The sequence below is a fragment of the Lactuca virosa genome, chromosome 9, assembly GCF_052849685.1.
Source record: "Lactuca virosa cultivar CGN04683 chromosome 9, Lactuca_virosa_CGN04683_v6, whole genome shotgun sequence".
NCBI lineage: Eukaryota > Viridiplantae > Streptophyta > Magnoliopsida > Asterales > Asteraceae > Lactuca > Lactuca virosa.
Window position 1 is genome coordinate 88,051,216 of NC_136434.1, and position 22,600 is coordinate 88,073,815.

Genomic DNA, 22,600 nt, shown 5'->3' on the forward strand with positions numbered 1-22,600 from the left:
TAACAATAAGTATTAGATAATGTTATGATCTATTGGGATATAGTCATCACAATAATACTTGTAGTGTTCTATACTAACATGTTTAATCCATGAATAATGTTATTATTCTAAAAGTTCATAGTCAGTTATAATATTAGGAGAAATTATAAATTAAGACTAATATGAATTGGATTGGTTGACTCTCACTAGATGAAAGTAGGCAAGTGGTTGTAACCAAGTTTCATAGGTACTTGTCAGAGAACTAGTATTGAATTGACCCGCATCAAGATCATCTCATGGATCGCTATCGTGAATGATACTTTATTAAAAGGTACTATCTTTGTATCCTTAATGTTGGATTAGTGTCTAAGTCCATAACTATATTTGGTGTGCATTTGACCCGACTCGGCATGGTCCATTTGGGTTGCATGGCATCGGAACATTTGGATAGACCGTTTATGAGGAGAGGACATTTGTGACATATTAATATATTATAAGTTCTAATATATTAATATGAAATCATGTTATTTAATTAGTATTGATCAATAATTAATTTGGACTTAATTTAGTGATCAAAAGAGACTAATTAAATATATGGGGATTGATTGTGTAAATCATTCATTCTTATATATGTGGGCTTATGATCCATGATTCCTTATGTTGGGATTAACCCATGTGGTGATCCATGGATACTCCATGGAGGTTAAAACCAATAGAGCATAAGGAATGGGTAAAGTCATGGGTTACATGGTGTAACCCTAATGTGCACACTATATAAGGACCCCTTTAGCTCAAGAAATTGGCACTTGTGATACATAGATGAGGGCTAGCTGATTTGAGCATGAGTTTCTTCTTCTCATGGTTATTCCATGTGTTGGTGATGTTGTGTGAACCATTTGAGGTGTCACACTTGGGGCACTAGGCTCTCGAGCTTCATGGAGTCAAGCTACATCAACAAGGTATGTATTTCTATCTAGTTTATTACCCAAGTATCAAAAGATTGTATGCTAGTTAGGGTAATACCTTGGAATGTTCATATTTGCATGCATAATAGAGAAAACATAGATACAAGGTATTTAGGGTTTCATGTACACTTAGGAGTGTTAGAATGCTCAAAACCCATTAGTGGTATCAAAGCCTAGGCTTGTTTTCAATTATACTTGATGCAAAGTGCTGAAAAATGCTGAAAAAATCGATTTTCGGACTGTCTGGGCACTGGACTCGCCGAGTCCACTGATGGACTCGCCGATTCCATGAGGGAACTCATCCTACTCATCGAGTAGGTTCATACACTCGACGAGTAGGACCCCTGACAACATATTTTCGAATTTTAAGGCTGGAATTGGACTAGAATCATTACCCTAAGCTGTTTTTGAACCTATAAACCTGTTTTTGATGAGGTAATGTTCATTCTAATCCAATTTCAAAGATAATTGACAATAGCTTCATGTTTTGTATTAGTTTAATGGTTAGGCTAATTACATGAAAAAGTTTGATTGAATTATCTTGTTCTTATAAGTTGCTTAGATTAATAGAAAAGTTATGTGAAATTGTTGTTTTCAATCCAAATTAATCTAAGAGTTGGTTCTAAAATGTGTTTTTGTAACTTGTCCTCAAGTTATATGAAAAGTCACATTTAATAGTCATAAAACTCAAAAATATTTCCATAGGTTATGAATAAAGAAAAGTCATATTCTTTTAATAGTTTAAAGTCTTCCATAACTTGTCCTCAAGTTATGGAACTTGAAGAGTTTTTTGAATTAAAACTACTTTAAACACATAAGTTATGGAATTGAATAGTTTTGAATAGTTTCAAAACTTGCCCTCAAGTTTTGGAGTTTGTAAAGTTTTCCCTTATGAATACTTTAATTCCAAGTTAAGCCCTTAGAATTTTAAAAGTTAAAATTCAACCCTTATACTTTATAGTATTATAAGTTAATAATATATATATATATATATATATATATATATATATATATATATATATGTGTATAAGAGCAAGTCAGTCTTACCGTTAGTAGGTCTCATTCACGAAGCAAATCTATAAGGAGGTATAAGGTTACTGCCTATAAAATGGCAGTTTAATGGGTGTCCACTCTCACCCACCGCTTCCTTGACTGGTGGAGCGTTGTTAGCCGAACGGGTAGGACAAGGACTATAATTCTCCCTTCATTAAAAGTATTAATGATAAATACTAAGTAACTAAACTATTATGAATTCCCAATCTTAGTTACTTAGGAAAATGTGAATTTGGTGCTAACCCATGAAATTACACTTTGCACTTTGCTTAAGTCGGTTAGTGGAGTGCGTGTGGTTATCCGACACACTAGCTTGACTTAACAAGGTAGGCAAAGGGTAACTTAGTGTTTATTGTAGTATCGATGGAGTGCATGTGATTAACCGGCACATCGATTGAGGGGTAAATATTAAGGGTACCATGTAATTTGCATGGTTACTTCACACCTTGTTTTGTGATCCTCGGCATCCCAGTCACAAAACTTGAAGGGCACACTCGAGATTGAAACATGCCATTGGAAAGTTCAATGAATCTCAAAGGATCTAGGAGTTTCAAAACCAATTAAAACCTACTAATTTATTTCGTTTTTTCATGGTGAAAATTGGTGAATCGTCATTCGCTTACCTTCAAATATTTTATAGCTTGGATTATGGCATCCCTCTTCTAAGTTATAAAATATTGTGTTGGGTCCTAGCCTTAATATTTCATATTGGGTTTTATATTAAGGACTTTAGATCAACTATCTTGAATATCTTCCAAATGATGTCTAGTTCAGACATCTATGATCTTCCCAAATCTCTTGGAACTTCACTTCCTCCACCTCCTCCAATTATTCTCCTTAACCCACAAGTTCAAGGTCACTCAAGCCTTATTGGCAAGCAAGGTTATGTGTGATTGCATCTTGGAGGTGAAGTCACATATTGACAAGCCGGGAGAGTTGGGTGTCAAAGTCTTAAAAAAGTTGGATATTCAATCACTTTGTAAGTCACATAGTGAGTTTCCTTGGGACTACTATGAAACAGACTGTGACATGACCTTTAATGATCTTATCTATTTGCTAGGTGCTGCTGAATCAACAATGATTTGGAGTACTGGTAAAGCAAATTTGATTAGAAGATCAACTTTCCAAACTTCCATGGACATTGACAATGGTAACATTGAAAATCCAGAAAAGCTTTCTCTTCCCAATGGAAAGGGATCGGTCATAGTCAACTCGGTTGACCAAATGGTAAAGAGAAAGGCTAAGTCTGAGATAGTTCTGTGTACCATTCCCAAAGGGTCCATATGTTTCTATTGCCAAAGGAAGGGGCATTGGTTGCGAAGCTGCCCTAACTACCTCAAAGATTTGAGAGAAGGTCTAGTCAAAAAGTTTGACTGTACTTCAGGTAAGTCCACTATCTAACTCTATTAAGTTCCTATTTGGGGATTCTTATTACATGATGTGACTGGGTCACATGTTGAAGTTTTAAGAATCAAAGAAAGGAGAGGAAGCTTAAAGAAGAGTGATTTGATTCTGATCGCGAAGATGGATTTCGATCGCATGGTTCGGTGATCAGACTTTTTGAGCTACTGCTTAAGAGTTGTGATAGATTGCTTAGGAATAAATAACAACATAGTTTTCATATGCATCTGCATTGTAAGGATAAGTTTTTCTGCAAAGTATTAAAATAAAAGAAAAGTTTTGATTTTATTTATTTTAAATATCCTTACAATGGCACTTGTGAAAAAAAATTATTGTTTATATGATTCCATTGATAGCAACATTGGAAAAATGAATTTGATTATGTCGTTTGTGGTAGTGTCATAATTTACCAAATAAGGAAAGATTCTCATCACCCAAGTTTCAGTTGTATAGAAACTTGGAATCATACAAGTTGTATAGTATGATAAATGAGAATCTTCATCTTTGGAAAAATTAAGACTAACTTCCTTGTTCACATGTATATGTGAGTCAAGTGAAGGACTAAGGGATCGAGTACACATTCTTGTGCACTGGTCAAGTCCACCACAAAATATCGATAAGACTATTCGTCATGATTTACTAAAGTTTAGTAAATATGGTTATACTTACAAGTTTAAGTATAATTCAGAAGCATTGGAAAAGTTTCGAGGTATGGCAGAACGAATAAGAAAGGTTTAAAACACTTGTCAAATGTAAGAGAAAAAGTGTCCTACTCTTGTACATTTGAAATTGGTAAGTTGTGATGTTTTGGATAAAACAAAGACCAACTAAGGCCAATTGTGTGAAGTGTTTGTCTTGATAAAGAATCCACACTATCTCTTGAATATTTGGCAAGATAGTATTATATGTCAAGAGGACAATGGGAGTCTTAGAGATCCTGAAAAAATTTCAAGATCTAATCAAGAATAAAAACATGTAGTTTGACACTAGCACACGATGTGAGGTTTATAACCTATCCTGTTGACATATTTCTATTTCTATGCCCATTCCAGTTAAAGTTGGCTTTGCATATGAGTTCTGAGAGTTCTTAATTGGTTGCATAACAACTTGGAAGCAATGTCAGGCCCTTGGGCTGCCAGGTGGCAAGAAATTAAGATTGAGTTCAGTCCATATGAGTTTGGAATTGTCATTATCCTTCTCTTGTGATTATGGGTTTGACAAATTCACCTGGAAAAGAACACATACACCATAAAATCTAAGTGTCATAAGGTTTCTCTCCGATTCATGAAAATGATGGTGAGGAAACACTTTCACTAAGTAGATTTTAAGTAGATAACAGTTGTGATATTTGTTGGGTTTTGAGCATTCTAACACTCCTATGGTGTACATGCAACCCTATAAACCTTGGATCTATGTTTTCTCTATTATACATGCAAATATTAACTATTCCAAGGTTTCATCCTAACTAGCATATTATGAAGCACCTATACTACAAAGTTCTAGTTAGATGACATACCTTTTGATGTAGCTTGATGTCTTCAAGCTTTAAGAGCTTAGCCCCAATAGTGTGGAAGCCTCAAATGGAATCACAAATCACCAAAACACCTTGGAAGAACTTGAGAGAATATGTATGCACACTAAAATCGGCCCACTCTTATTTTCACACACTTGTCCCAATTTTGTGAGCCAAGGACCCCTTTATATATTATGGAGGATTAGGGTTACATCCATATAAACCCTAATACCCATGACCTTTCATTTACATAGGATCCATGGGTTAAAAGCTCCATGGACCATCCATGAAAGCTTAGCCCAACCTAAATGAACTTGGCCCATTCCATATATATAAGAGTCCATATTTAATTAGTTCTTTTTGATCACTTAATTAATTCTAAATTAATTCTTGATCAATACTAATTAAATAATATGATTCCATATTAATATATTAGAACTTATAATATATTAATATAAATCATAAATATACTATTCTCAAAAGACTATCCATATAAACTGTGCCGGTGAAGTGCAACCCAAATGGACCATGCCGGGTCGGGTCAAGTACATACCAAATATAGTTATGGACTTAGACATTAATCCAACAGTCTCCCACTTGGATAAGTCTAAAACTATTATTGCGTATGACTTCAAAACCTAACTGGCAATCGTAGCTCTTAAAGCCGCTGTCGAACTCTGACCTTGTCAATGACTTGTCCATTAGATAAGGGATCATATATTCCTCCATTCTATATATCATATGGACTGAGACATGGATTATAATCATTCTCTCTATCCATTTGTTGTTTCCCGATTTTCGATTTATGATGACTGACTGATTGAACAAATGAAATCAGTCCTGGCTTGGCCAAGCACTCACATGTGTCATCGCTAAATCATCGAGGGGCCCACAGATATCGCTTTTATCCCGAAGGTAAAAGAATGGATAAACTTCGACTCATATGGCTTGTTCAACTACTTGTTGAATCATACACAAAGGCACGTTTTATAACATCGAGTTACCAAATGCGTTTTCGTGAAATCAATGTATAACCAACTCATAGTAACAACTCATATCTCTAGGTTTGAAGAATATAAGATATTATCGTCTCATGATCACTCGTGATAAAATCCATGAAGTGATTCAAATGAGCGCGGGTTGAATCCAATACTCAGAACTTATGAGCACTCATGAGTGTTGTAGCACCACTTTGTCCACCAACTTGGACCTCTACAAACCAACCCATGACAGTCTTGATTCATATCTACTTCCAACATATGACCGACTGTGGATGGTTTGAATAACTTAATCATTCAGGAAGAGCGACTTAGTTATTCTGGAAGTCAAAACATGCAAAGTGAAACACAAGAATAAATGAATCAAATATGGTATCAAACCCTATGAATATAAATAAACACTTTTATTTATCACCATACTGATTACTCATTATTCATTGTTTCGGTTTTATCAACTTTATACTTGAATTAAAAACACTAGTTGTCCCATGCTCCAAGCATGTACACTATGTTTTTCTTAAACAATAGCTTTGCCATACACCAAGTATGCACTCTATGTTTGTCTATGATCCTTACTTTGTGAAATAAACCAATTGAACATAATTTCAATGATTCTAATTTCACACTCCCAAATCCTTATCGAAAAATGTGAGAATTTCAAATTCCTATCATTTATCGAAATCTGTTTAGATTTTAAACTTATATGCACTGACCCTCCTGTAATGAATATGTACAAAGTCACAAAGACTTGTCAACAGTCATTATAAGGTATTCCAATGGAGATCAACTCCATGGAAACTAAGTCTCATATTCAAAGTACATTGCTTTGGACATGCTTCTTGCATTAAGTTTTCTAATCTTACACAGATAACTTCCACCTATGGAGACAACTCCATATTCTCATTTTGACTATCACTTCTGAATAAGAGATGCCTCTTTTCAGAATATGTCAATATGGTCCTTCCAAAATTAGCATTATACTTCCAACTGTCCCTGAGCAACCAATCTTTGGTAAACCTCAGATTGTCCTCGACAATTGCTTAATCATTTTAGTCATATCCAATTCTAGACCTTTTCCCTTCTTAATGCCTCTAGGCATTTGGAAAAATTTAAAAATGACAAATATTATAGCACATGCAATCGATCATGTACCCAAAGCAAATGGTACACGATTCATGATGTCTCACATAAAGACATGATTCTAAACCAGTCTTTTGCTACAATATTTTTATTTGCCATGTTTTTCAAAATTTGACTATGAAGAGGGATGCCGTAATCATAATCGAATTTTGAGAACGCAATATATAGAATTTCCTTAAGTTGAACCAATCCAACATGAAATTCATATATATATTCTTGACTAAAGATGATTAAGGTCTCAATCTAAGCCTTTAGAACTGAAATGAAGTATATCCTCTCCCTTAATTATAGCAAAACAACTTTTTCAATCCTTACAGCCTCACGAACTGAAACTTTTATTTTCTATAATTAACATTGCTAACTTGCAACACTAACAATAATTATCATGCTCCCACTAACATGATGATTATTAGCATAACACTTATGCTCCCACTAGCTTTGACATGTACTCAGAAATCAGCTGGACTTCTAGAAATCAATACTTTATTGAATTTCTTACCAAAGTTCAGATTTCTAATACGAGATGCTTTGATAAAACTTTATCAAAATCATACACCTTTCCTTAGATAGCATGCATGTGTGTCTAAACAATTTCAGAACTATGAAAAGGGATGCCGTAATCATAGTCTCAATTGTTTAGACCTTTTGCCATCTGCTTCAAATCTACTTGGTGGAAGTGTTTCCTCACCATCATTTTCATGAATCGGAGAGAAACCTTATGACCCTTAGATTTTATGGTGTATGTGTTCTTATCCATGTGAATCGTCAAAACCATAGTCACAAGACAAGGATAATGACAAATCCAAACTCATATGGACTGAACTTATGCAATCTTAACTTCTTGCCACCTGGCAGTACAGGGCCTGCCATTGCTTCCAAGTTGTTATGCAACCAATTGAGAACTTTCAGAACTCCTATGCAAAGCTAACTTTAACTGGAATGGGTACAGAATATGTCAACACGATAGGTTATAAACCTCAAGTCGTGTGCTAGTGAAGAACCTCAGGTTTTATTCTTGATTAGTTCTTGAAATTCTTTTTAGGATCTTTAAGACTCCCACTATCCTCTTGACATATAAGACTATCTTGCCAAATATTCAAGAGATAGTGCGGATTCTTTATCAAGACAAACACTTCACACAATTGGCCTTAGTTGGTCTTTGTTTTATCCAAAACATCACAACTTACCAATTTCAAATGTACAAGAGTAGGACACTTTTTCTCTTACATTTGACAAGTGTTTTAAACCTTTCTTTAAGATATGTCACTCAAGTTACAATCTTGGAGTATGACTCTAAGAATTGTTTTGGAACGAAGTATGACTCATCTTCCTGATCTAACCATTTCAACAATTCATGACTCCTCTTCTTAGTCATAAGAATGCACTAAGATGACCTTTAGAGGAATAATTGTGATATGATTTCTAAATCATTAAGATGATCACAAACATGATACTAAAGTACTCTCCCATCTTTTCAGATTTGAGAAACTTTTATCTTTCTGCCTAATTTGATTCTTCCCATTCGTTCTGCCATACATTGAGACTTTTCCAATGTTTCAGAGTTATACTTAAACTTGTAAGTATAACCATATTTACTAAACTTTAGTAAATCAAATAGTCTTAACGAGCTTTGTGGTGGACATGACTAGTGCACAAGAATGTATACTCGATCCCTTTAGTCCTTCACTTGACTCACACATCCATGTGAACAAGTAATTAGTCTTGATTTTCCAATGCTTGAAAGTTCTCATTCATCATACTATTCAACTTGCATGATTCCAAGTTTCGGTCCAATTGAAACTTGGGCGATGAGGAACTTTCCTGATTTGGTAAATTTAGACACTACCACAAATGAAAGAATCAAATCCATTTTCCAATATTGCTGTCAGTGGAATCATATAAGCAACAATTTTCCACAAATGCCATTATAAGGATACTTCAAATAAATAAAATTAAACAATTTTTTTTTATTTTAAAACTTTGCGGAAAAACTTATCCTTACAATCCACATGGAAAATTGTTGTTATCTATTCCTTAGCAATATATCATAACTTCTTAAGCAACTGCTCAAAATTCTGATGCGATCGAAATCCACCTTCGCGATCAGAATCAACATATACTTCCTTTAAGATTTCTCTCTATTCTTTGATTCTTAAAACATCAACATGTGACCCAGTCACATCATGTAATGAGGATCTCAGAATAGAACTTAACAGAGTTAGATAATGGGCTCTACCTGATGTAGATTCAAACTTATTGACTTTAACATCCTTAGGTAAATTTGGCAGCTTTGCAATCAACGCCCCTTCCTTTGGCAAAATAAACATATGGACCCTTTGGTAATGGGACTATCTCAGACTTAGCCTTTCTCTTTACCATTTGGTCAACCGGGTTGACTATGGTCAATCCCTTTCCATTGGGAAGAGAATGCTTTTTCTGGATTTCCAGTGTCACCATTGTCACTGTCCATAAAGTTTTTGGGAAGTTGATCTTCTAATCAAATTTGCTTTACTATCGTTCCAAATCATTGTTGATTCAGCAGCACCAAGCAAATAGATATGATCATTAAGGTTCATGTCATAGTCTGTTTCATAGTAGTCCCAAAGGAACTCACTATGTGACTTAGAAAGTGATTGAACATCCAACTTTCTCAAGACTTTGACACCCAACTCTCCCGGCTTGTCAATATGTGACTTCATCTCTAAGATGTGATCACACATAGACCTTGTTTGCCATTAGGGCTTGAGTGACCTTGAACTTGTGGGTTAGGGAGAATAATTGGAGGAGGTGGAGGAAAAGAAGTATGACTTCCATGAGCCAAACTTGGGAAGTCATATTCATTAGGAAAGCTTGGTTTGGGAAGGTCATTGTTGTCTAAACCAGACATCAACAATGGGAGAAATTCACGTAAAGTTGATTTAAGTCCTTAATATAACACCCAATATGATATATTAAGGCTAGGACCCAACAAACTATTTTATAACTTGGAAGAGGGATGCTGTAATCCAAGCTATAAAATATTTGAAGGTAGGTGAATGACGATTCACCAATTTCCACCAAGATAAACGAAATGTATTATTAGGTTTTAATTGGTTTTGAAACTCCTAGATTCTTTTGAGATTCATTGAACTTTTCAAAGGCATGTTTCAATCTCGAGTGTGCCCTTCAGGTTTTGTGACTGGGATGCCGAGGATCACAAAACAAGGTGTGAATAACCATGCAAATATACTTGGTACCCTTAATATTTACCCCTCAATCGATGTGCCGTTTAACCACACACGCTCCATCGATACTATGATAAACATTAAGTTACCCTTTGCCTACCTTGTTAAATCAAGCTAGTGTGCCGGTTAACCACACACGCTCCACTAACTGACTTAAGAAAGTGCAAAGTGTAATTTCATGGGTTAGCACCAAATTCACATTTTCCTAAGTAACTAAGATTGGGAATTTATAAATGTTTAGTTACTTAGTATTTGTCATTAATACTTTTAATGAAGGGAGAATTATAGTCCTTGTCCTACCCGTTCGGCTAACGACCCTCCACCGGTCAAGGAAGCGGTGGGTGAGAGTGGACACCCATTAAACTGCCATTTTATAGGCAGTAACCTTATACCCCCCTTATAGACCGACTTCGTGAATGAGGCCTACTAATGGTAAGACGACTTGCTCTTATACATATATATAAATATTATTAACTTATAATATTATAAAGTATGAGGGTTGAATTTTAACTTTTAAAATTCTAAGGGCTTAACTTGGAATTAAAGTATTCATGGGAAAACTTTACAAATTCCAAAACTTGAGGGCAAGTTTTTGAAACTATTAAAAAAATTTCATTTCATAACTTATGAGTTTAATGGTTCATTAAAATGAAGACTCTTCATTTTTTATGTAACCTCTTATTCTTTAATAACACTTTTAAAGAAGTGACTCTTAAACATCCATAACCTGAGGACAAGTTATGGAGTCATAATACTATTTAATGAAAAAGACTCTTCATTTTTTTATGTAACCTATGACACTTTTATGAGTTTTAAGATTCATAAATGTGACCTTTTATGTAACTTGAGGACAAGTTACAAAAACACATTTTATGAACTACCTCTAGATTAATTAGGATTGAAAACAACTAAAACACAAAATTTTTTTCATTAATCTAAACTAACTCATAAATCAAGGAAACACAAAAAAAAAATAACTTTTGGATTCCATAACTTATGGAGTTTAATGTTTTGTTTTATGATGAAACTTTTCATGTTCCATAACTTAAGAACAAGTTATGGAATTCTTTAAAACATTAAGACCAAGTTTTGTAACTCCATAAAAAATTTTGAATCAATTTTTTTTTAAACCTTTTCATATCCATAACTTATGGAGGTTTCAAAAAACTCTTTAGATCAAACTTTTAAAACTAATAAAATAATCATATCATTTTATCTTTTACTAAATTTGACCTAATTCAACTCATATAGCAAATGATTCAAATTTTACAAATAATTAGTTTTTCACAAAAACAAGTAATTATCTTAAAATTTGACAAACGTCATGTTTTTTTTCCTTTTTTTTCAACTTTGAAAATAAAAATTTGCATCAATATAACAGAAAACAACCTGGCTCTGATACCACTGTTGGGTTTTGAGCATTCTAACACTCCTATGGTGTACATGCAACCCTATAAACCTTGGATCTATGTTTTCTCTATTATACATGCAAATATTAACTATTCCAAGGTTTCATCCTAACTAGCATATTATGAAGCACCTATACTACAAAGTTCTAGTTAGATGACATACCTTTTGATGTAGCTTGATGTCTTCAAGCTTTAAGAGCTGAGCCCCAATAGTGTGGAAGCCTCAAATGGAATCACAAATCACCAAAACACCTTGGAAGAACTTGAGAGAATATGTATGCACACTAAAATCGGCCCACTCTTATTTTCACACACTTGTCCCAATTTTGTGAGCCAAGGACCCCTTTATATATTATGGAGGATTAGGGTTACATCCATGTAAACCCTAATACCCATGACCTTTCATTTACATAGGATCCATGGGTTAAAAGCTCCATGGACCATCCATGAAAGCTTAGCCCAACCTAAATGAACTTGGCCCATTCCATATATATAAGAGTCCATATTTAATTAGTTCTGTTTGATCACTTAATTAATTCTAAATTAATTCTTGATCAATACTAATTAAATAATATGATTCCATATTAATATATTAGAACTTATAATATATTAATATAAATCATAAATATACTATTCTCAAAAGACTATCCATATAAATTGTGCCGGTGAAGTGCAACCCAAATGGACCATGCCGGGTCGGGTCAAGTACATACCAAATATAGTTATGGACTTAGACATTAATCCAACAATATTTGCATTCTCAAAGTCGTTAGTGGAGCGTGTGTGGTTAACCGGCACCCTAACATGGACTTGTGAGAAATGGCAAAGGTCTAAACAATTGAGACTATGATTATGACATCCCTTTTCATAGTTCTAAAAATTGTTTAGACACACATGTGAGCTATCTAAGGAAAGGTGTGTGATTTTGATAAAGTCTTATCAAAACATCTCGTATCAGAAATCTGAACTTTGGTAAGAAACTCAATAAAGTATTGATTTCTAGAAGTTCAGCTGATTTCTGAGTACATGTCAAAGTTAGTGGGAGCATAAGTGTTATGCTAATAATCATCATGTTGGTGGGAGCATGATAATTATTAGTATTGCAGGATAGTAATGTTAATTATAGAAAACAAAAGTTTCAATTCGTGAAGTTGCAGGGGTTGAAAAATTGTTTTGCTATAATTAAGGGAGAGGAAATTATACTTCATTTCAATTCTAAAAGCTTAGATTGAGGTTTTAATCATCTTTAGTCAAGGATATATATGAATTTTGTGTTGGAATGGCTCAACATCAGGAAATTCTATATATGGGTCCATTATTTGCGTTCTAAAATTCGATTATGATTACGACATCCCTTTTCATAATCTGAATTATGAGAACTTGGCAAATATAAATATTGTAGCAAAAGGACTGGTCTAGTATCATGTCTTTATGTGAGACATCATGAATCGTATCCCATATGCTTCAGATATAGGATCGATTGCATGTGCTATAATATTCACCTGTTCTAAATTTTTCCAAATGCCCAGAGCATTAAGAAGGGAAAAAGGTCTAGAATTGGATATGACTAAAATGATTAAGAATTGTCGAGGACAATCTAAGGTTTACCAAAGATTGGTTGCTCAGGGACAGTTGGAAGTATAGTGTTAATTTTGGAAGGACCATACTGACATATTCTGAAAAGAGGCAACTCTTGTTTAGAAGTGATAGTCAAAATGAGAATATGGAAATATTCCCACAGGTGGAAGTTATTCATTAAATCTGTGTAATATTAGGAAACTTAATGCAAGAAGAATGTTCAAAGGCAATGAACTTTGAATATGAGACTTCTGTTCCATGGAGTTGATCTCTATTGGAACACTCTGTAATGTTTGTTGACAAGTCTTTGTGACTTTGTGCATAATCATTACAAGAGGGCCAATACGTATAAGTTTAGAATTTAACAGATTTAGGTAAATGGAAGGAATTTGGAATTCTTGCATTTGCGGTAAGGATTTGGGATTGTGAAATGAGTATCATTGGACTTATGTTCAATCAATCTATTTCACAAAGTAAAGATCATAGACAAACTTAGTGTGCATACTTGGTGTATGGCATAACTAATGTTTAGACAAACATAGGGTACATACTTGGAGTATGGCATGACTAGTGTTTAGAAAACATAGTGTACATGCTTGGAGCATGGGACAACTATTGTTTTAATTCAAGTATAAAGTTGATAGTTTGAAACAGTATACAATGAATAATGTGTAATCAATATGGTGATAAATAAAAGATGTTTTATTTATATTCATAAGTTCTGAGACCATATTGGATTCGATTATTCTTGTGTTTCACTTTGCATGTTTTGACTTCCAGAATAAGTAGGTCGTTCCTTCTGAATGACTAAGTTATTCAAACTATCCACAGTCGGTCATATGTTGGAAGTAGATATGAATCAAGACTGTCATGAAGCTGGATTGTAGATGTCCAAGGTATGGGACATAGCAAGTGGTGCTACAACATTCATGAGTACTCATAAGTTCTGGGTATTGGATTCAACCCACGCTCATTGGAATCACTTCATGGATTTTATCACGAGTGATCATGATACGATAATATCCTATATTCTTCAAACCTAGATATATGAGTTGTTACTATGAGTTGGTTATACATTGATTGCACGAAAACGCATTGGTAAATCGATGTTATAAAATGTGCCTTTGTGTATGATTCACAAGTAGTAGAACAAGTCATATGAGTCGAAGTTTATCCATTCCTTTTACCTTCGGGATAAAAGCGATATCTGTGGGCCCCTCGATGATTTAATGATGATACATGTGAGTGCTTGGCCAAGCCAGGACTGATTTGATCTTTTCAATTAGTCAGTCATCATGAATCGGAAATTGGTAAACAACAAATGGACAGAGAGAATGATTTACAATCCATGTCTCAATCCATATGATATCTAGAATAGAGGAATATATGATCCCTTATCTAATGGACAAGTCATTGACAAAGGTCAGAGTTCAATGACAAGGTCAGAGTTCAACAACGGCTTTTGAGAGCTACGATTGCCAGTTGGTTTTTGAAGTCATACGCAATAATAGTTTTAGACTTATCCAAGTAGGATACTATTGGATTAGTGTCTAAGTACATAACTATATTTGGTATGTACTTGACCCGACTCGGCATGGTCCATTTGGGTTGCATGGCATCGAAACATTTTGATAGACCGTTTGTGAGGAAAGGACATTTGTGACATATTAATATATTATAAGTTCTAATATATTAAAATGAAATCATGTTATTTAATTAGTATTGATCAAGAATTAATTTGAACTTAATTTAGTGATCAAAAGAGACTAATTAAATATATGGGGATTGATTGTGTAAATCATTCATTCTTATATATGTGGACTTATGATCCATGATTCCTTATGTTGGGTTTAACCCATGTGGTGATTCATGGATACTCCATGGAGGTTAAAACCCATGGAGCATAAGGAATGGGTAAAGTCATGGGTTACATGGTGTAACCCTAATGTGCACACTATATAAGGACCCCTTTAGCTCAAGAAATTGGCACTTGTGATACATAGATGAGGGCTAGCCGATTTGAGCATGAGTGTATTCTTCTCATGGTTATTCCATGTGTTGGTGATGTTGTGTGAACCATTTGAGGTGTCATACTTGGAGCACTAGGCTCTCGAGCTTCATGGAGTCAAGCTACATCAACAAGGTATGTATTTCTATCTAGTTTATTACCCAAGTATCAAAAGATTGTATGCTAGTTAGGGTAATACCTTGGAATGTTCATATTTGCATGCATAATAGAGAAAACATAGATCCAAGGTATTTAGAGTTGCATGTACACTTAGGAGTGTTAGAATGCTCAAAACCCATCACTTAACACCTGAGATACATAGTAGGACTTAAGTGTAGGGAGTACTATGCTTTGATATGGTCAAAAGTTGTTCCTTAACTGGGCAGTTATAAAAGCCATTATTAGGTATGGTGTGAACTACGCAAGAGGCTTATGTAGTCAAGGTGGGATTTGTTCCTCTTATGTGTTGAGAGTTATACATCTAAGGCGCCTTACCAAAAGTTGAACGACTAATGAGAATGGTCGCGATCCAAATCTCATGTTCAACATGATGTCTGTAGCAAAGGGATAACTGATAAACTTACCTTATACAACAATTGTAGCTTTGAGATTTTATGGAATTGGGTGTTGATAGAATGGCACAAAAAAATCCTATGGTCTTGGGGGTAGTGAAATGTTGCTAGACGTTCACCACTGTCTATATCAGTCTAATATGAGTCTTGCGCAAGTGGGAGATTGAAAGGTCTAGTATGCTCAAAAGTCATATTAAAGTGATATTGCTAAATAACATATGATACTAATGGGTCACACTAACAACAACTTGATACAATTGATTATTTATTAGAAATTGATTTTAATAAATATTCAATAAAACTCTTATAATTAAATTGGAAATTATTTGTTTCATGGAAATAATAATTTTCATTAGCAAATAACATTATATTATTTCATATTGTATAAATTAATAAGTCATGCACAACTTTTTGGACTAGTTGAAAACCTTTTGTCTTTTACTCAAAAGACAATTTATATTTTCTAAACCTTGAGTTTATAAAATTTAAACTAACTTTCATCTTCTTTGGACTAGTTGAAAACCTTTTGTCTTTTACTCAAAAGACAGCAAGTAACATTATATTATTTCATATGGTATGAATTAATATGTCATGCATAACTTTTTGGACTAGTTGAAAACCTTTTTTCTTTTACTCAAAAGACAATTTATATTTTCTAAACCTTGAGTTTATAAAATTTAAACTAACTTTCCTCTTCTTTATGCAATTTTTGAGATTTTCATAAAAAGAAGAATAGTATGGGCTTTCCATTAGTTTATTCAAAAGTAATGAAGCATGGGATACATGTTTATGATATGGGTACATATGTGCTTAAAGTGTTAAGACCTAATGGTTAATACCTTCACTTTATGCGTATAAATTAAAGGTCTTGCATTTGGCTAGATTGCTCATTCCTTTCTTGATGCAAAATCTGAATCCTTCTTCTCCTCCCTCATTCTCTCTAGTTTTGGTTAGAAAACTTGAAGAATACTTGCATCTTCATGCCTTCTTTAAGTTCATATTGGTTATGAACTTAAAGCTTAAGGGTTTAAGAGTTTTGGACTAGCATCTACATCAAGTTGAGTCATTGTTGGTGTCTCAAAGGTTCCACATTATTCATCAACTTCCAAGCCTCCCAAGAGGACCCAAAGAACTACAAAGGTTGTTATTTCTTTACCTATTATTTGGTTGGTGTTTAAATATTTCTATAACTTGCAAGAAGATCCTTGGTGGGTATAAAATATTTATGTTACTTCAGAGTTAAAGTCTTCCGTTGCCATATTTTTCTAGTTTATGAAACTGTTTTTAAAAATAAAACCCAACAAACGGCTGTTTGGATGTGTGGGTGTGACAAGGCCCCAAGTCCCGATGGTTTCACATTCAAATTCCTAAAAAGCTATTGGGACTTGATCAATCGAGAACTAGTAGCTGCTGTGAAACATTTTGAATCTAAAAAGAAGCGAGCAAGAGGTTGAAACTCATCCTTCATTACTCTCATCCTAAAAACCAAAGACCCCATTACCTTAAATGAATTCCGACCCATCAGCCTCATTGGGTGTTTATACAAGATTATAACAAAGGTCTTAGCAAACAGACTCAAAAAGGTTGTTGGGAGCGTCATCGATGAAGCCCACACCGCCTTTGTCGAAGGTAGAAACATCCTTGACGGTCCTTTGATTATGAATGTGGTTTGTTCATGGGAAAAAATAACCAAAAAGAAACTATTTCTCTTCAAGGTTGACTTTGAAAAGGCCTTCGACTCGATAAATTGGGGATACCTTGATAGTGTCATGGCTCAAATGGGAATCGGGACGAAATGGAGATCTTGGATTCGCGGATGCCTCTCCTCTTCGCGAGCCTCGGTGCTAGTAAACGATTCTCCTACAGAGGAATTTTCAATAACAAAAGGCGTAAGGCAACCCACTTTCACCATACCTCTTCATTATTGCCATGGTGGGCCTAAATGTTTCACTAAAATCTGCATGAAACAAATCACTTTTCGATGGGGTAAAAATACCAAAAGCCGACATCTCGCTCTCCTATCTATTATACGCAGATGATGCCTTGTTTGTAGGCGAATGGTTGAGACAAAACATTACTAACATTGGTCGCATCCTCCGATGCTTCTATGTAGTATCGGGTCTTAAGGTAAATTTCCAAAAATCCAAAGTATTTGGTATCGGGGTGAGTCAAAGCGAGCTCATAAGTGGTGCTAATACACTTGGGTGCGAACCGACCACACTTCCATTTACGTATCTCGAGGTCCTGGTTGGTGCGAACATGAACCTCAAAAAGAATTGGAAGCCGGTGATAAATCATTTTCAGTCAAAATTATCCAATTGGAAAGGGAAAACACTCTCGTTTGGGGGTCGCATCACATTTACAAAATCGGTCCTAAATAGCCTTCTTATCTACTATTTCTCTTCATTCAAAGCGCCATCTTGTGTTGTTGAATCACTGGAACTAATTAGATGAAGATTTATATGGGGAGAGAATGAAGAAAAGAACAAAATCTTTTGGGTGGCTTGGCCAAATTTGTTAGCACCTAAAAATCAAGGAGGTCGAATTGTTGACCGAGGCACACACCTAGGTCTCAGCTGGGAGTGGGAATCAACCCCAAATTCTTATGTTGAACTGACCAAATTAGGCCACATCATCTCCGATTTATTTAACTTCCGTCCCCAGTTACACTCAGACTCATACTCATACTCATTCAGTTTCAATCTTACTCCTAATGGCGATTTCACAGTGGAAGCTCTTCGAAAACTGATCGATACTAGAATCACGACTACATCAAGCAACAACATTACATGGGTGGAATACGTTCCAATTAAGGTCTCATGCTTTGTCTGGCGTTCCCGCATTGGGTGCATCCCTACCACCACACCCTGAGAAGAAAGAGGTCTCACAATTTCATCTACAAATTGCATCTGGTGTCACACACACCAAGAAACAGCAGACCACTTATTAGTATCATGCAAGTTCGCTAGGGAGGTCTGGTAATAGGATTTTAATGTGGTGTGGTTGCAACTCTGAGCAGTTTATAGGAATTGCGGAGATCATAAACTATGCAGCCTCATGGGGAAATTGCCTCAAGAAACGTAAACTTTATACTATTATTATTTACGGTCTCTTTTGGTGTTTATGGAAGGCGAGAAATGACAGGATCTCCAACAACAAGGTTACTTCCCTATCTTCGGTGGTTGTAAGTATCATGAACATCGTCCTCATGTGGTACAAATTTAGGGGGAAAAATATCATGGATAAAAAATGGAATTATTCTCCATTTCTTTGCTTGAAATTTCACTTTCCTATCATGTTTCTTTCCCTCATCTAGCTACTTGCTAGGTATGGGTGATTTTATTTATAAAATATCGTCGGTTCCAAAAAAATGTAGATTGTTGACTATTTTAAAAGAATTGTTAGTTGGAAGTGATAATGATGTAGCGATGATGTTTCTAATTTTGGAGTGGTAACTGTTTCATAGACTCGACGGAGTGGCCTGCGGCTGAGGCCGCAATCCAGTGACACGTAGGCGCAAACACCGCCCATAGGTGCAGTAGAGGTGCGGCTGAGGCCGCACTACGGCTGTGTGAGGGAGCACTTCTCGGACATTTTTGATTAGCTACACCTTTTTGACCGTTGCAAACGGTCATAATTTGATTTTTTTTTCCTTTTAACCTTTAACTTCTATATAAATCTCTCAACCCTTCACATTTTTTTTTATCTTTCTACTACATTACCTCTAAAAAAAATCCAAAAAATGTTGTCGTCCGATTCTTCTGAAGAATTTGATGTTATGTTCGATTTTTTTGTCGCTGCTGTTAAATTTGCGGAACAAACGTATGAAGCGACATGCAGTAGCGCATCCGCAGGCCCGACCCATGAGGGTGGGCAACATGGGCGACGTCCTAGGGCCCATTGTTGGATTCGGGCCCCAAAATGAAGCTTCGTAAATAGTTATATATATGTAGTGTTATGTTTTTTAATAAGTATGATTGTAGACCACCTGGAAAAAAGGCGCTCCTTTTTCCTTTGCTTCATGTCTCGAGTTCAATTCTGCCTTTGCTCATGATTTTTTAAATTTATATTAAATGGCCATAGTAATTTATATATATATATATATATATATATATATATATATATATATATATATATATAAAGTTATTTTAAACCTTAAATAGTTGTCGGCCCAAATGTTGGTTTACGCATTTAAATTATTCAAATTATTTTTTAATATTACACAAAAATCTAATTACAAATTAACAAATCTATTTATTTTCTTATGAAATATAAGTTAGTTATTTATCTATTTTTAATAAGAATCCTACTCACCAAGAATTTATAAATCGAGTTTTAATCAGATGCCCAATCTTAGAACTTGACAATAATTTATTAAAAAAAATTAAATTAATTTCATCTTTATTAATTGTTATTTCTTTTAACCCAAAAATATGATTCATTCATAAACTATTCTTAATTTTATATATGTTTCAAACAAGACTTATATCATCGATCTCAAAAAAGAAAAGAAAATATTTGATACGGTTGTGCTAGGAGCAATTTGTTTTTCGAAGGGCCTCTTTTTTGTTCTTCCCCGGGCCCAAAATATGTTTGGACCGGCCCTGCGCATCCGGCAGTGCTGAACGGAGAACCCGAAGATTTATTTTGTAGAAATTGTGAAGATGCAAACCAGTGTTTGATATAAGACTACTTTCAAGAAAATACCACTTTTCTATGATACTACTTCAGAAAGCGCTTGGAATGTTCAAACCTTTGTACAAACAGATAGTCGAAGATCTAACGAGGGAGTGTGATTTTTTCGAGCAACGGGCCGATGCTAGAGGTACACCCGGTGTCACCCATTTCCAAAAATGCACAGCTACACTTCGTCAATTAGCATATGACATCTCTCCTGATGCGTTGGACGAGAGTTTTAGGATGTCAGCTAGGACCGCACGAGATAGTCTACACTATTTTTGCAAAACTATTATTCAGTTTTATTGTCCAAAATATTTATGGAAGCCTACATGCAATGACATCATGAAATTGCAATCTCATCATGCTAACGTACATGGCTTTCCTGGAATGTTAGGAAATTTTGATTGTCTATATTGGGCATGGGAAAATTGTCTTACCTCACACCATGGTCAATTACCCGATGTGCTCATGGGCAGCCAACGGTCATACTTGAAGCGGTGGCATCACAAGATCAGTGGATTTGACATGTTTTTTTTGGTTCTCCTGGTTCCCTTAACGACATTAACGTTCTTCATCGTTCACTTATATTTAACAACATATACGACGGATCTGCACCGGATTCTTCTTTCCAATTGCGTGGAACACCATATAAATATGGTTATCATCTAGTTGATGGGATCTATCCTGAGTACGCAGTTTTTGTTAAATCGTTTACGTGTCCGAATGATACTCGTCAGAAAAAATTCAAGAAAGCTCAAGAAAGAGCTATGAAGGATGTCGAGCGGGCTTTTGGAGCTCTCAAGAAACGTTGGTTTATATCGAAAAAACCAGCAATTTCTTTCAGCGAGGAAAAAATACACGAAGTCATGTATGCATGTATAATACTGCATAATATGATTATCAAAAACGAAGGAAGAGCGATATGTGAGTATGATGAGGAGGAAACCATTCCCGTGACACAAGCAATAGAAGTTGAAGGCGATGAGTACATTGAAAAGAGAGTAGAGGTTCGTTGCAATGAAACATTTCACAATCTTCGTATGGATTTGGTGGAACACATTTACCAGATTCAACACATTAACCTCAATTTGGATACCGAGGATGACCCGGAAGACGAGTTCTCGGAGGACGACTTCATGTAGTGTGTTTTATTTTTAATCGTTTGATGAATGTTTTTTTAAGTTTGTAGATTTAAAATTTCTAGTGTTTTTCGAAGTATTTGCAATTTTTTAAGCAATGGAATGTAATGTTATTTTTATTTTGAAGTAATGAAATGAATGTTTTTTTTATTAAAAATATAGTTTTTATTTAATTAAAATGAAAAAAAATTAAGTATGGCATGAAACCTCACTTTTGTGGTAAAGGATGACGTGTCGTCTACGTGACAGTGAAGAGAGTACAACTTTTATGACACCACTCTCTCGTTTTATAGCTTAGTAACTATTTTGAAATTTTTTGTAAGTTAAAAATTAAATTTTAAAATAGTAAGTCCAACATAATCATAAACTAATTTATTTTAAAATCTATATCTGTATTTAATATTGAACTTGAACCCTTACGTATTTTCAATAATTACGTGATTTTTAGATTTTCGATAATTACAACAGATTCGAATATCGTGCCAGAAACAAACTTTAGGATGCTCTTCTTTAGTCGTGAGAAGGGCACTTATTTGGAACTATCACTGGTTTCGAGGTAGGCTAACACCATCTTAGGATCACAGGATGCAGCATCTATTATTTTAGAAAAGAGCAACCTGATTTTTCTTAAGTAGTACGTCAAATAATGAAAACGCATCTTTATTTCTTTTGAGTAAATTACAGATGTGGTCCCTGTGATTTGCTCTAATCTTCATTTTTTGTCTGATTTTTGAAAAATTAATATGATTGGTCCTTGTGGTTTCCAAATCTTACACGTGATGTACTTGAAGCCATTACCGTCTATATTGATCCGTTAAATGGATGTTAAATGACAAAATTGCCATAATTTTTTCCTACTTTGTTATTATTATTATTTTGTCATTATATAAAATAGTCTTTCTTACTCTCTTTCCTCCTTTCTTCTACGATACCCTTCCATC

General features: G+C 34.7%; 1 protein-coding gene across 1 annotated transcript; it reads left to right on the forward strand.

Annotated features, from left to right (window-relative positions):
• Positions 1-21,287: 21,287 nt before the first annotated feature.
• On the forward strand, positions 21,288-21,662 carry LOC145139490 (uncharacterized). Its single transcript, XM_079073296.1, has one exon. It carries the CDS (start codon positions 21,288-21,290, stop codon positions 21,660-21,662), a length of 375 nt encoding a protein of 124 aa, XP_078929422.1.
• Positions 21,663-22,600: the final 938 nt, after the last annotated feature.

Excerpts from the sequence above, each read along its gene's own strand:
- LOC145139490 (XM_079073296.1), top strand. The coding sequence starts at position 21,288 with ATGAAGGATGTCGAGCGGGCTTTTGGAGCTCTCAAGAAACGTTGGTTT.